Source organism: Delphinus delphis, chromosome 2 (genome assembly GCF_949987515.2).
Source record: "Delphinus delphis chromosome 2, mDelDel1.2, whole genome shotgun sequence".
NCBI classification, from domain to species: domain Eukaryota; kingdom Metazoa; phylum Chordata; class Mammalia; order Artiodactyla; family Delphinidae; genus Delphinus; species Delphinus delphis.
Genome location: NC_082684.1, coordinates 27,437,506 through 27,453,788, shown reverse-complemented (window position 1 = coordinate 27,453,788; position 16,283 = coordinate 27,437,506). Strand labels below are relative to the sequence as shown.

The 16,283-nt window shown below is 42.6% G+C and overlaps 1 protein-coding gene across 7 annotated transcripts in view; it reads left to right on the top strand.

Annotated features, from left to right (window-relative positions):
* Window positions 1-16,283, top strand: part of TTLL5 (tubulin tyrosine ligase like 5) — a 305,725-nt gene that overhangs the window by 60,389 nt on the left and 229,053 nt on the right. For all 7 annotated transcript variants that reach the window (XM_060004157.1, XM_060004152.1, XM_060004154.1 and 4 more), the window contains exons 13-15: window positions 11,433-11,514; window positions 13,117-13,178; window positions 14,348-14,442. In XM_060004157.1, the coding sequence (XP_059860140.1) occupies window positions 11,433-11,514; window positions 13,117-13,178; window positions 14,348-14,442 (239 nt within the window). The remainder of the gene's footprint in view (window positions 1-11,432; window positions 11,515-13,116; window positions 13,179-14,347; window positions 14,443-16,283) is intronic.

Genomic DNA, 16,283 nt, shown 5'->3' with positions numbered 1-16,283 from the left:
TTATTTCTTTCTAAACTCGCGTAGCGTATGAAGAGGCCGGTGGTGAACTTAGTTGGAGGTCCCCTGAGGACTAACTAGCTTTCGGTGTGGGAAGCAGGGATTGTAACTAAAGTGTGGGTCTCTTTGTCAGAGCGCAATCAGAAAAAGTCTGCAACGGACTGTACAGGAATCCAGCTCTAACAAATATATTCCAGAGCTCTCTGGCAGCCAGACTGGGAACTGTTCCAAGAAGCTCTGGCTGGTACCAGTATGTGCTTTCTCCCATTTTCCAATGGCTCCTCCTTTTTGTTTTAGTCTTCTTTCTGGTGGGTTCCCCGCCCCCACCCCTTCTTTCTTCCCTTCCTCTTCCTCCTCCCCTTCTCTTCTCTCCCACCCCTAATTCCCTATTTGCACAGAGAAGGAGTAAGAAGCAGATCACAACTACTGGACCAGGAAGCCTGTTGCTCACTGACCGGCTAGTTGTGACTGTAGCACCGAGGGTGCCTGCCCCCGTTTGCTGTCTGTGTGGATGTGAGTCCTTAGTGATTGCTGGTATGCATGTCTGTGCAGTCACACAGGCTTTCAGCAGGTGGCAGGCTGTGTTAGTAAAACACAGTAGGGTCATTGATGGGGGGATAATTAAAGGAATACAGTAGGAGACAGCGTAACAGAGAAGTAAAGAACATGGGCTGTAGAGCCTGACAGACTTAGTTTGAGACCCATTTGTACCCCTTATTAGTTTTCTGATTTTCAGCAAGTTACTCTAATCCTGTTTCCTCAACTATAAAATGGCAGTAATGATGGTTCCTACCTTCTAAGTGTACCTTGAAGGGCAAATGAGATGACGTACGCAAAGCACTATTTGTACTCCATAAAAAGTTTTTTTTTATTATTTTTATAATTAGACATTATAATTCTTGATCTCTTTAATCGATTATCATAACAGCTTGTACTTGAGGGGCACTAAACAAAGGGAAGTGTTGAGACTCTGAATAGAAGATGGTAGATAAACCAGGACCTAAAATTATACAGGCAAAGAAGAGGTTATGATATGTGTATATCTTCTTAAAATGCAAATATGTTCATGTCTTCTAAAACCCTTAAATGGCTCCCTAGACTTAACTTGTAAATAGATACTTGATAGGACTTCAGAGCTTCCAAGGATCTGACCCCAGCTGACTTTTCTAGAATTCCATTTCCCCTCCTACACCTTAGAATCCAGTGGTGCCACTGAGGACTCCATGCCTTTGTGCCTCTCTGTAGGTCCTGCAGTCCAGCTAGACTCTGCCCCTGTCTGCCCTACACACTCCTCTTTATATTCTGAGACTCAGCTTGACGTCTCCTCCAGGAACGCTTGCCTAACAAAGTGCCCTGTTGCGTCTCCTCTCTCCTGCTGTTCTGTACTTGTTCCATTATGTTCTCTTCCTACCGGTAGTCACTGAGCTTATCGTCTTGAATTCTTAGTAGTCATTGTGTCTCCCCTTCCACTCTCACCCTGTTTCTGCCGAACCAAACCTTTTATCATCTCTTTTCCTAACCCTTTGCCTTTGCACCTGCTTTATCCTGTGCCTGAAATATCTTTCTCATGTTACTTTACCTAAAAGATAACTGACATCTTTTCAAGATAAAGTCAAGTATCACTTCTTCGGTGACGTTTTCCCTAAGTCTTCCCATCAGAGTTAGCCACCTCGACCCCAGCACTCTGTTCAGTCTCCAGCGACGCCTGCATGTCCTTTAGTTCCTGTTTACGTGTCTGTCTCCCCCACTGGACTGGAAGCTCCTTGAAGACAGCAACAGCGTCTCCCTTGTTTTTGCGCCTTCTGTGCATAGCAGCGTTTTTTGCTATTGAAGGATGTCCGGGAAATGTTTGTTGAATGAATGATTGGTCTTGATTTAATTGCCTTTTGGTGGCCTGACAGTAGGCTTCCCAATGGATCTGGTGTGGTAAGGGCCAGGGGCTCTTAGAATTATTGCAGACTTTTTGAGGAGGGAGTGTGGGAAATACGACTCCAACTGCAAAAACCTTATTAGATTAAAAAAAAATTAAACATTTCTTTTCTACATCTACTTGGCTCTTCTGTGAGAGTAAACTTCTAGTAGCTCTTAATGTAAAAATCTCTGTTCTGGAAATCATCACAAGCTCTTCTGAATGTTTCCTTTTCTATTTCATTTCATTACCAGATTGCCTTTTGGAAGCTTAAGAATTTCTTGACCTTAATGGCATTAGAAGTTCTGATGTGAGAGAAGCAGTGACTTTCTCTGACTCAGTGAAATGCCGCCTAAGACTATTTCATCAGCCATGGGTCTCCAGCCCCCTCCCTGCTTGTGTTCAGTTTTAATAAACTGAGTGCATCTGGAGTTTTTTAAACTGTTGACTATCTTCTTGGCTTTTGTGGTTCTAATTCCACTTCCTGTCAGCCCTGGGATTTTGTGTGCTTCGTTAACTTCCCCCCATCAGAAATGATTTTGTATACGTGTGTCTATTTGTGTGAATCTCTTTGCCTCCCACTGGTTCCCAGCCTCCCCCGGGGTTTAAGTTACAAGGAATAATCTGGGTTTTTTCTTTTGTTTTTCACTTGTTTTAGAGTAAACAGGAATTGAGAGCTTCCCAGAAGAATTTGGCTTGAACAGAGCATTGGTGTTTTAGAGGAAGCTAATAGTCTGGTGATGGGGTTCACTATATTCTTTTGGTTGTTGTTTCTGCCTTTCCACATTACATGGATCTTTGCCAGAAGCATTCCATCGTATCTAAGTGTTTCTGGCCTATGATTTCTTTCCCACCCTCCCACCTGTAGTGTCCAGCTTTGTATCCAGGTACGGTCAACATTCCCATTCCTTTGTTTATTTATGTAGTTAACTTTTCTCAGTGCCTGCTGTGTTCAGGGTGTAGATCATGAGTTTGTTCCTCTCAAACCAAATTTTACATGGGATGATATATACAGATACCTGCATTGTATTAATAGCATTTAAATGTAGGCTTAGGAACCCTCACAAACTACCAGAAACTTAGCCATTTGATGCTTTTTAATCGATTTGTACATCCGGAAAGGACCTCAGAGAATAATTAATCCATATAAAGAAATTGAGGCCCTGAGAAATTAAGACCCTTGCCTCAGGTTCTAGAGCTACTGAGTGGGAGAACTCAGATGAAAGAGACTCAGCTTGGAGAAAGGGGGTCAGAAGATGGGTTTTGGCAATCAAGTCATCTTGGTCATAAGACTCTTGATCAGTAGAACTTTTGATGCCTCTCCCAATAAAACAGACTTTTGACAGTCTAATTTTTACTGCCTTCAGAATTCTGAAAATGTGGTACCATGTGAAGTGTATGCTTAAACAGCAGCCCTATAAATAGGGTTGCTTAGGAAATTGGCGCTGTGAGATTACTGGCTATGAGAGCAGCTTTTTGTTTTGTTTTTTTTGAACAGTTGGAGAAAAACAGCCCCAAACAGGATGTTAGCTATCCTTTAAAGATGCTGCTGCTGACAGTGGTTTCATCTATGTGTGTGAGGATGGCTGAAGTGACAGGCTATGACCATGGTCCTCTCTAGCCTGAGAGCGTATGAACCAGCTGTCCTGCCACTTGTAGACTTGATCAGACTGGCCTTGTTTAGGTAAGACCAGTGACATCTTTGTTCAGGACAAACCGTGCTCAGTATACCGTGTTATGTTGGATGGTTGCTGGTTTGGTCTTTTACTGGTATTGTTTAAGACCATTTCACAGGGTAAGCTGACATCCTTAAAGTGGGAGTGTCCGTAAATATTTGTTGGAGGGATGGAAGTAGGCAGCATACATTTTGTAATGGAAACTACTTGACCAACAAGAAAAATAATGAAAGTCATCAAACAGTTCACTTTTTGAGATAGTTTTCTTTTCTGGCTTATCTCGTGCTCCTGTTTAGATGGGCAATTCACTGTAGAAGGGACTTAGAAGAAAGCACCTACTGTTTGTCAGGCACACTGCATTGGTTATTTCCTTTAGTCCTCTTAAGAGTTTTGTTGGTGTTTAGTACTCATGTTTTATAGACAAGGAAAACAGATTCAGAGAGGTTAAATCATTTGTCCCAGGTCATGCTGTTAATAAATGGCAAAGCCAAGTGTGAGAGCCAGGTCTCTCTGGCTCATTTTCCACCCACATAAAGACAAGTTCTGATGTGTCCAGCCATTTTTGGCATGCTCCATATCCTGGATTCTCCTTCTGCTCTCCGGTAACTAGATCTCAGGAAAAATGATGTCATCCTTTTTAGCAGATCAGGCCTAAAAAAGGGTACTCTTTCTGCTCTAATCAGCAGTACCTAGTTCTAGATATTCCTCTCAAATCTACCTTTGCATATGGTAGCCAGATACCATATTGATTTATTGGACTAGTTAACAAATTGGCTCTGGACTTTTTCTTTTATTTAGTTCATTTTCCTGTGGGATTTTGGTCTGGTTTTTTTTCCAGATTTTCCTTCTGGACCCCAGATAAAGACTTCCTCCCTAGGTTTTCAACTCCAATCCACAGCCAAGGTGAAAAGAATTTCCTTCATACAATAGCATTTGACTGACAGCAAGAACTGGCTAATGTCAGCACTTTCCAATTTCAGGGATTACAGCTTCAGCTGGGACTTTATTTCTGGGGCGGGTTAGTGGGTTGATTCCAAAACTAGTGGTGTGACATGTTTAGTAATCTCTTAGGACCTGGATGCATTGTTATTTCCCTATCAAATCTTTTCTTCCTCCCTCTCTAGACCATCTTTTATTAAGTTTTTCCTTAATATGTCTTAATATGTAAAAATCTTAATGAGAATTTCTCTTATTTTCTTGATGATTGGTGGCTTTATTATGAGTATTAAGTTTATTATGAGTCTTGCAGTTAAGGTCATTTTTGGGAAGTAGCTGCAAATCATTTTGTCTTTCTCAAAAATTGTAGTGTTTTACATTAAAAATTTTTTTAATTAAAAAATTTTTTTTCTTCTCTTTTTTTTTTTTCTATCAGTATTTTCTTGATTGCTCCCTATGTGCTTTGTGTAGTGCAGACTGTTTGCTATAGAGCAGTGCACGAGACATGGCCCCTGCCCTCGGGTAGTGGGGAGAACCAGACATGAAATGACACAGGACAGCACAAGCAGCAGAGTGACTCGGGTGCTCTCGGAATACACCAGGAGTTACCAGCTATGCCTAGAGGAGCCAGGGAAAGCCATTCCTAGCAGAGGGAATATGACATGCAAAATACAGTGTCATGACACGATGTGGCATGTTCTGAAATGGAAAGTTCAGTGTGACTAGACGTAGCCTGAGTTGGATGAGGTGACGAGTGATAAGGTTATGGAAGTAGTTTGGGGACCGATTGTAGAGGACTGGCACATTTAAATTTATCTGCAGACAATAAACAGCCATCAGAGTTGTTTGAGCAGTGGAACAACAGGATTATTATTTTTCCTTTAACTTTTATCATGACTTGACCCAAAGCTTGGTGTGACAGAATTATAACACAGGGAATACTGTACGACATTATTAGAAGTGCCTAATTTAAAATCCTCCAGGAACCAACTTGACATCAGCGTCTGTTGCTGGGCCAATTCACTGCCTGTCTTTCTGACTGTTAGGTGTGTGTCTTAAAAAGGTAATTCTGGGCTTCCCTGGTGGTGCAGTGGTTGAGAGTCCGCCTGCCGATGCAGGGGACACGGGATCGTGCCCCGGTCTGGGAAGATCCCACATGCCGCGGAGCGGCTGGGCCCGTGAGCCATGGCCGCTGAGCCTGCGCGTCCACAGCCTGTGCTCCATAACGGAAGAGGCCACAGCAGTGAGAGGCCTGCGTACCGCCAAAAAAAAAAAAAAAAAAAAAAAAGAAAGGTAATTCTGATGGCCACATGGAGAATGGACTACAGTGGGGAGAGACTAGTGCTAGGGAAATGATTTGGTGGTAGGAGGTACCCAGTGATAATATACACTCAGTCATGTGACCCAGCACTCCCACTCATAGGTATTGACCCAAGAAAAATGAAACCATACGTTCACACAAATACCTTTACACGAACGTTTATAGCAGTTTTATTCATAATCGCCTAACATTGGAAGCAGCCCAAATGTCTATCAGCTGTTGAACAGATAAGCAAATTGTGGTCCATAAAATGGAATACTACTGAGCAGTAAAAGGAATGAATTACACTACTGATATGTGTGACGACATAGATAAATCTCAAACGCACAACGCTAAGTGAAAGAAGCCCCTCTCAGAAGGCTACATACTGTGTGACCCCATTGATTTGACTTTCTGGAAAGGGCAAAAGTCAGATCAGTGATTGCTGGTGAATGGGGAGTGAGGACTGACTGCAGAGTGGCAAAGGGAATACTTGTGATAGAATTGTTCTGCATATCGACTGTGATGGCACTTAAATAACTATACATTTGTCAAAACTCATCAAACTTTATAATTTAGAAGGGTAAACTTTATGTAAATTATACCTCAGTAAACCTATCTTAAAACAAAAAATAAAGATAGGTGGATGAACCTCAAAAACATGCTAAATGAGAGAAGCCAGACTCAAAAGAGTGTATGCTTCCATTTATATGAAACTCTAGAATAGGCAAAAATGATCTACGGGATAAGAAATAAGAATAATAGTTGTCTGGGGGTGAGGCGGCAGGGAGCAGGGTATTTGCCAGGGAGGGCACGAGGGATCTTTCCGGGGTGATGGAAATGTTCTGTGTGTGTTGGTATGAGTGTGGGTTACAGGGATGTATCAAGACTCACCAAATAGTACACTGAAGGTCTGTCCATTTCATTAAATATATAAATTTTACCTCAAAAGGGAATATAGAAGAAAGGCTGGATTAAAGAGAAACAAAGAGAGAAAGAGATCTGGTAACGTGATGGATTGGGGAGGTGGTAAAGAGAGTGTTTCTAGCTTTGGAGACGAGCGCTTGGGGTTTTCGAAGATGAAGAATAATGGGAAGCCAGACAGGTTTTGGGAGAAGATAACGAGCTGTGTTTTGTTGAGTGTTAAGCACCTGTGGGATATCCTAGTGAAGATGTCTGCAAGGCATTTGGAATTACGGATTTGGTGTCCAGGAGACACTTGACTAAAGATACAGATTTGAATGTCATCATCATAATGTTAATTGCAGCCATGAGAATACACGAGATCACCCGAGAAGAGAAGTAGAACTGAGAAGGAAAGAGACCCGAGGATGCTACCCTGAGCAAGCCTACCAGTGACTAGCTGGGCAGGAGAGAAGGAATGAAAGAAGGAGAGAAAGGAGGAGGACAGTCAGAAGAGAGCAGTGTCCTGGAACCAAGGGAGAGGGAAGTCCCAATAAGTAAGGGTTGTCAACAGTTTCAGATACTTGGGCTTAAAGCAGCAAGGTGGTCTTTGGGGATCACAGTGAGAATAGTCAATTATTAAAGAGTGGCAGCAGAAGCAAATTGTTATGGGCCAGGGAGTCAGTAGGCGTTAAGAAAGTGAGATTGCTTTTTCAAGAGGCTGCTTGAGGGCTTCCCTGGTGGCGCAGTGGTTGAGAATCCGCCTACCAGTGCAGGGGACATAGGTTCGAGCCCTGGTCCGGGAGGATCCCACGTGCCGCGGAGCAACTAAGTCTGTGCGCCACAGCAACTGAGCCTGCGCTCTAGAGCCCGCGAGCCACAACTACTGAAGTCTGTGCACCTAGAGCCCATGTTCCACAACGGGAGAGGCCACCACAATGAGAAGCCTGCGCACCACAGCGAAGAGTAGCCCCTGCTCAACGCAACTAGAGAAAGCCCGCACGCAGCAACGAAGACCCAACGCAGCCAAAAATAAAATAAATTAAAAAAAAAAAAAAACGCTGCTTGAAAGAAATAGGGGGGTAAGGGCGCTAATGTAAAATACGAGGTGGAGTCAGGCTTCTTACCATTCACTAGTCACATTTTCAAGTTTGTTTTGATTTGGCTGGGGGCTGAAGGAAATATATCTCACCAAGGAAAATTTTCTTGAGGAAACATTGTTGAATAAGGTGGTAGCAACAGTCCTTTAAAAACACTTGCTTTTCTGTCACGATGAAGACAATGCAGAGGAACAAAGAAAGTAGCTCTCAGAACTGGAAAAGCCTAGCTTGCCTACACCTTTAAACGACAGGAACACTGGTGTAGCTCACCCTGGATACTGAATTTTTGAAATTGTAGGCACTGCTGCTAAAACACACAACATTAAAAGGTGAGGAAATTTAATATCCTCAGTACAACCTATTGATACTTTTTACCGTTTAAAATCTTTAATGTCCTCAGAAAAGACCAATCGTCAGTTAAAAGGGTCATTATAAGGACTCTAGTAGCCTGCCAAGGACCCAAATGCTTTTGATTAAGCCGAGTTGATTGTTGTAAGAGATAAACCTGATACAAATGCTCTCTTTTTCACCCCAGTCCTCTCCCCCAGTTCCGCCTCTCAGGTGAGCTGGGCTTTGCGCTGTGTTGCAGTGCTATCACATACCCGACCCTCAAGTGATGGTAGATCCAGATGTTAGTTAGATTCAAAGCTGATTTTGAGATCGTTTAGCCCTGGTGGGATTTATTCACCTGAGTGAAAATTAAGTTGCACTGTAAAGGGTGTTTTCTTTCTTTGGGTTGTTTTTTTGTTTTTGTGTTTTCCTTTCCCCTTACTTTCCACATTATTGGTTCTCAGCCTTTCAGCTTAGATTCTTAGAATCTGCCTCTTAACTGGGGAGACAGTAAAGTAAATGTGTCGGTTGCTTATTGTGAGGTGTTTAAATAATGGGTCTTATTGATCGTTTTTCTGATTTCAGTTTGTGTTCATTTGTGGCTGATTCTGCAAATCTGATCAATATGTGCACCAGTCATTATTCTCACTCCATTCCTTACGCTATTATTATTATTATTAATATTACCACTTTATGAGATAATTGAATCCTGTGCTTTAGGTTTTAAAAACTGAAGAGAATGTTATTTTTCTTGAATCAGACTCATTATACTTCCTCTACTTGTGTAATTCTAACATGGATTTGTAGTTTTTGTAATTAGGTTTTTCCTTTTAAATGCCTTTACTAGTGCTGTATCATAGAAAGGGGGGAGTATACCATGGGATGACTGAAGATCAGGTTACGAGAATGTACCAGCTATAAAAGCTATGAATGTGCTACCGAAAATAAGATAGGTAAAGGAGCTTTCTTTTCTTTACACCTTTAAAGTATAGATAGTATATGATTTTTGTGTGGTTTACATGAGGGTGAATCCTATCTCAGACTCTCATAGTTTGTGATTATTTTTGCAAATTAAATGGAATCCTAAATAAGTACTATGGAAACCAACTCCTTCATGCAAACTTTACCTGAGAGAGAATTTGAATATGAATATCTACCTGAATCTATATTGCCTAAATAGGAATTCTGGATATAGGTTAGCTGAGCATATGGAGATCGACAAATGGTGATTAATAAAGAGAATAGGGGAAGCCAGAGGGAGCTAATAAGGTATCAGAGAGAGAGATGATTCCCCCACGCTCCACAGTGAATAAAAGGTGGTGTGGTAAGGAGGATCCAGGTCTCTAGATTCCCATTACACCAGACTTCATGTTCTAGAAGAGAATCTTTGGCACCAGCTTTTTAGAAGCCTACATTTGTTCTATGTTTTTGAGAGGATTGAGAAATGGGAAATCCTTCTTGAAGTAAAGAGATGTGTTTCAAAGTGAATTTCTGGAAAATACCTGGTTGTGTTCCATGGCTGTGAGCTGTGTGGCTTATGACCTCTGGTCGAACTGTAAGGAAGCTAGTCTTTTCTCTTGGGAAGAAGGTGTGTGTAAACAGTTTATCTGAGGGACACAGAGTGGGATGTTTGGGAACGAGTGGGGCTTCTGAAAGTCTGATGTATTTGATGTATGTATACTAAGGAGGGCTGTGGAGAGGGCCTCATTTTTGTTTTCTTCTTTAATATTTATTTATTTGGCTGTTGTGGGATCTTATTGCGGCCTGCAGGATCTTTCGTTGCGGTACGCGGGCTTCTCTCTAGTTGTGGCACGCGGGCTCCAGAGCACGCAGGCTCAGCAGTTGCAACATGCAGGCTTAGTTGCCCTGCAGCATGTGGGATCTTAGTTCCCCAACCAGGGATCGAACCTGTGTCCTCTGCTTTGGAAGGTGGATTCTTAACCACTGGACCATCAGGGAAGTCCCCAAGAGGGCCTCATTAATAATAACAATGAGGGATTTCACTGGTGGCTCAGTGGTTAAGAATCTGCCTGCCAATGCAGGGGACACGGGTTTGATCCCTGGTCCGGGAAGATCCCACATGCCATGGAGCAACTAAGCCCGTGCGCCACCAAGCCTGCGCTTTAGAGCCTGCTAGCTACAACTACTGAGCCTGCGCTCCACAACTACTGAAGCCCACGCTCTCTAGAGCCCGTGCACTGCAGCTAATGAGCCCATGCGCTGCACCTACTGAAGCCCACGTGCTCTAGGGCACGCGTGCTGCAACTACAGAGCCCACCTACTGCAATTACTGAAACCCACGTGCCTAGAGCCCGTGCTGCGCAGCAAGAGAAGCCACCACAGTGAGAAGCCCATGCACCACAAGGAAGAGTAGACCCTGCTCACTGCAACTAGAGAAAGCCCACGCACAGCAACGAAGACCCAGTGCAGCCAAAAAAAGTATAATAATGATAATAATGAGAGTAAAGTTTGCCAGCTGAGGTTCCAAAGTTAGCCTCTCATCCCTGCATTCTGGGAGAAGAGCCTGCTAATGGTTCTGGCTTTGGTCTTTGTAACAGTTGGGGACTTAGGGGACAAGAATCAATAAAGAATCCAGAAGCCATGGAAATTTGATCTCTGGCTCCCTCCTTTATGGCTCGTCACAGTCTTGCTTGGCTGCCACTGGCTCTCTCCTTTCTCTTCTGTCTTTCTGTTTTGGGCCAGTGTATTTTATTTTCTACCTTCAAAGAGGAATTGAAACCATAGAGGGGAAAGAATATGTTTTCTGCTTGGATGTTTTCTTGACCTAGGTTGCAGAAGTAAGGTCTTGGTTTAAGAAAGTGTGATGGGAAGATCCTAGAGAGGTGCCTTCTGTAGATTTTCCTGTTTTCAGAGTGTGGTGGGGGAAGTAGTGGGGGAGAACAATCTAGAACAAGCCCAAAGCAGCATTGATATTGGATGTACTTGTTGCATTCCTTTTCCTAACATTTTTTTTTTTTTTTTACCCTTCCAGACAGCAGCAGAATCATGCTGGTTAACTTCTAGAGTCAGGTCACTTTCTGTGTAGAGCTCAGGAATGTCAATAGAGTGGATGGTAGAAACTGGAGTTTTATAGCATTATTCTCTTATTATCTCTAGAACTTGATTTCTCTTAGACTTGAAAGTTCTCTACTTCTATTGCCTCTTGATACTTAGCAAATTTCTAGGCCTTGATGGGAGTTGGTTGGATTGAACCTTCCAGATCTTTGTTCGCTTGTGACATGGAAAATGATCTTGTGTATTGTGTTATGTTGTACTTCTAGAACTCTATGGCTTTGACGTGCTCATAGATTCTACGCTGAAGCCATGGTTGTTGGAAGTGAATCTCTCTCCCTCTTTGGCCTGGTAAGTAGTCTGTTCCATCAACTAGAAAAGGACGAACCTTCAATAAGCAGCTCTAAAACACTTTTTTTTTTTTTTGGTCATTTCTCTTGGCGCTGGGAGATTTTTTTCCCCATGGTTATTAGATTGAGATGACTAGAATTTCTAAATTTGGGGGATTTGTGGTATATTGTCAGAGTCCATATTGCAACTATGGACCCCTATCTTACTAGTCAATTTGCAATCTCTGTTTACTGTCTTATTGGGCTTCTAAGGGATGCTTCTTTCATTTTTATCCCCAGTGCGCTTCCTCTCGCGCTCTCTTTTTTTAAGCTTTGTAGGTGTTCTGCTAAGGGTAAAGAAATACATGAGATATTGAATTTCCTTCGCCACCAAAAGTTTATACGTACTCTAATCCACATATACCGTAAAGGTATAGAGCTGGGCCTAGGGTAGTGTAGATAATATCTGGTCCTTTTATCCTGTCCACGTCCTGGTGTTATCCATCCAAGATTAAAGCCTAAAGACTTCAAACAATCTTTAAAAAAATTTTTTTTAACCTATCTATTGTTTAGAAGAAGGAAAGAAACTTATTTTTCAATACCAGAGAAGATTCTGCTTCTATCTGTGGCTACAGCCAGAGTTTCTGTTAGCTCTGTGCTTCTCTAAACAGCTAGAAAACCCAAGAGATTTATGACAGAGACCACCCAGCAGCTGCATTTTTAACAATGAGAAATTTTGGGAAAATGCCAAGTAATCAAATAAAGACAGACTGACTACTTTGTAGGGTGGGAGTTTGGCTTAACCCCAGTAGTAAGGTGTAGCGCTGGATAATACAGATGCTTCAGATGTTGTGCTACACTTTGGTTAAGTCAGCGTTTTGCAGATTTCCCAGCAATGTACATTATACAATGTTAGAGAGCCCCAGGATAAGGCATTGGGTCAGCAGCCAGAGGACTCTGGTTTCTGCAGGAACACCTCAACTCCAAAGCCAGTATGGCATCACTGCCATAGGGATGCCCCCTGCTTTCGGACCATGTTGTTTCTGTTTCCATGTGGGTTCCTGCTGCATCATCTGGTGATATTTTGGTATAACTTGTATTTTTTTTTTTTTTGCCTTCATTTGCAAGCCTGCAAGCTTAAGAAGATGGATTTAGAATGGAAAATGAAGCCTTAAAAAATGTACAGAGATAGCCCAAGTTTCTTCTCTTGCATGTGAATGTGATTTGACTATCACAGCAGTAAAAAAAAAAAATTGAACGATGGGCACACTCATCAAAGAGCATATTAAAAATCTGAACCTCTCAAATCCACAGTGATAGTGAAGCAGTGTTATGACCTGTGCAAAGTTTGAATTGCACAATACCTTCTGGAATAAAAAGATTGCATGTCAGGGGATAAGCGCCTTAGATCTGGGCCTGCCTTGCAGAGGATGAGTTTGATGCCAGGCTTTTATTTCTAGAATTTTTGCCCAGATGTTTTTTTTTTCCCCCATGGATTTGATGTGCTTTATGTGTATCTCCTCATTGACATTTGGTAGCTTTGCTGTATTAAGGCCTATTAGGGGCAGCTATTCTGTTAACCTATAAAATTATTGATTGCTCTTTTCTTTCTTTGTTCTGTTAGTGATGCACCTCTGGACCTAAAGATTAAAGCCAGTATGATTTCAGATATGTTCACTGTTGTAGGTGAGTAGTAGTGTTTTCTGAAAACTCATATAAAAGTTAAGCAGTGCATCCATTTTGTCAGGTTCTGTAGGTGTTGCCAACTGGCAGTTTCTCAGCCATGCTAAATGTTTTGTACTAAAAAATGATATTTTCAGGGAAGTGTTTATATGTTTCTGTTCCCCCTGGCTCCATCCTGCCCTGAGGCTGAACCACAGCTAGGGCTGAGACCTAATTCCTGGGGCACAGGAATTAGGAGCTGAGGAAGAGAATTAAGCAAAGATCTGGAGAAAATATATTTTTCTCTGAGCTGAGATAGTGAAACCCACTGAAGAGGCTTTGTTACGAAGGAGACTGGCTGTGTTTCTGCTAGGCAGTCTCTACTGGTGTCGGCGCTCTTCTGTAGTGGTTGTAACTGAAGCAGCCAAGGAAGCAATCCCTTTCTGAGTAGATAAGCCAGAACTTTGAGATGGAGATGGGCAGCCAGGTGGGTATGTTTTGGGTTTGGAGTTGTTGTTGTCTTAAGTACTCTAAAAAGACATGATAAAATACACTTGAAATGAACTGACACTTGGTGTACCAGCAAATGCTGTAAAACTTTGCTACCGTGTTCTCCTTAGATGAGAATTTGCTTCCTTTTAGGAAATAAGTGAAATTGGCCGAAGCTTAATTTCTTAAGCAATGGGTAATCTACAAAGCCCATTTTGGAAGCTGCCAATAGACCACCTTTAGCAGTTCCAGAAGTGGATCCTATAACAGGACAAGACCCCTCACTTGCTTCTGGGTTCTCCTGGTAAACAACATTATTTTCCAGTCACCACCCAGGAAGCCACTTTGAAATAACTTGTCTTTATTAACCACTGTGTGTTTTTAAGTGGTGGTTTGCACTTTTACTCTGAAGTTCATCAGAAGTCTACATCTCTTCTTCCATCAGTATCACATTTCAGCCCCCCAGCTCCCCGAGGAAGGCTGGTTTATCTGCATATATTCCTTACTTGTTTGCTGCAGTTGTGGTGGTTCGAAGTTCAAGTGGAGTATGTGTATGGGAGAGTCATGCCTAAACCTCCTGAGGATGGATCTCTGTAACGTTTATGACAGTGAAACTGAGTTTGTCCATCTAAAGGAAAGGTGCAGCTAAATCTGCTAATTTCTTAGAAAATGGCAGGCTTTAATATTTCCCATTCCCCATTCAGGGTTTGTATGTCAAGATCCTGCCCAGCGGGCCTCAACCCGGCCAATTTATCCCACCTTTGAGTCTTCCAGGCGAAACCCTTTCCAGAAACCTCAGGTAAGCAAATTCAGCAACAGGAAGCCCCAAGGAAGCTTACTGCAAAGTGGCAGCTGTTGTCAAGGAGTGAGCAGAAGCGCTATGATTATAAGGTCACTTACAGCCGGAGAACTGGGGGACCATTCTAGACAGGAGGCAGTTATATTCAGCCACAGCTAATAGCTTATGCTTTTAATGCTGTCAAACCAACTTACTCTCTGCTTTTTTCTTTCTTTTCTTTTGGCTTCTTTTTTCATTGTCTTTTCCTTTTTTCTTTTTCTCTCTTTTTAAAAATCACTTTCTGTTTTCTCAAATTGATATGCTCATAAACGAGGCACAGAGAGGGAATCTACAAATTCCTCATCTTTACTCTGTTGTATTCTTTTTTTTTTTTTTAATTAATTTATTTATTTTTCGCTGCTTGGGTCTTTGTTGCTGTGTGTGGGCTTTCTCTAGTTGCAGTGAGTGGGGGCTACTCTTCGTGGTGGTGTGCAGGCTTCTCATTGTGGTGGCTTCTCTTGTTGCATAGTACGGGCTCTAGGCACGTAGGCTTCAGTAGTTGTGGCTCGCAGACTTCAGTAGTTACGGCTCGTGGGCTCTAGAGTGCAGGCTCAGTAGCTGTGGCTCACGGGCTTAGTTGCTCTGAGGCATGTGGGATCTTCCCGGGCCAGGGCTCGAACCCGTGTCCCCCGCCTTGGCAGGCGGATTCTTAACCACTGCTCCACCAGGGAAGCCCTGCTGCATTCTTTTTGATCTTCAGACTAGCTTCGCAGAGAAGATGCTCAGTTGAAATAGTATCTTCTCTACATGTGAGTCTCTTCACAGGGACCCTCAATGATCATGAGGTGTAGATTGAAGTTAAATGAGATAAGTGCCTGCAGAAAACTGTGCATGGGTGTCTGAAACATCATCTGACCCAGTGTGGCGCCAGTCTGCGTACTCTGCATTTTTGTTCCAGTTAAACCAATCAGCTCATCATTCTGCCTACCTATTCCATCATCTGATCAGTCCCTGCCCATCTAGACCTGGCTAGTTTCCACTTGTGTTTCTTTGCCTCTAGCGTTTCTTCCTATCCAAAAGGTCCACTTTCCTCCTGTCTTCCCATCTGGATTGATTACCTCACCTGCTCAGAAGTTTGGAGATCGTTTCTTATTAAGTCCATTCCACTCTGTCATGACCTTTTCTTTTCATTGCATCATTATTTACTGGTTCTTTATTGCATTGTTTTGCATTCATTGACTTGTTGCCTTTAAATTGTCCAGTACTCCTCTGCTAGATTGTAAGCTCTTTGAGGGCAGAAACAGCTGCTGCTTCTCCCTGTCCCTCCCCTTTCCCTTACTTCGCCCCTCCTATGTTCCCCCTACCGCCACTTTAGCCCTCCACCTCTCCCTTTTTTCCTCCCACTTCTCTTCCTTTTGCTCGCTGGTCCCGTGTAGATTACTGCTACTTCTGTTTGCTAAGCTTATGTACCATTATTTATTCACATAACTTTTCATTAGAACAGGGTTTACAAACTCAGATGCCTCTAGGGGCTTCAGAGAGACAATGTGAAAGGGTAACTAGGGCCAGGTATGAGACATCTAAGAGTGCTGTGACTGCAGTAAACTGGGCAGTGCATGCTTCCTAGCAGAAGGGCAGCTCTTTTACTTACGTGCTCTGGCTGATCATTGCCATGCGTGAGTGTGGGCCAAGTGTTGTTAGATCTTCCTACTGTCAAGAGAAATCAGAAATCTTATTTTAAAATACTGGCAACAAGAGTTCAGTTTAAAAACTAATACTTTGCAGATGAAACATAGCATGTCCTTGAGCTGGATTCAGTTTATTGGTTGCCTGTGACCTCTTGCCTTAGAATTATTCCCTAT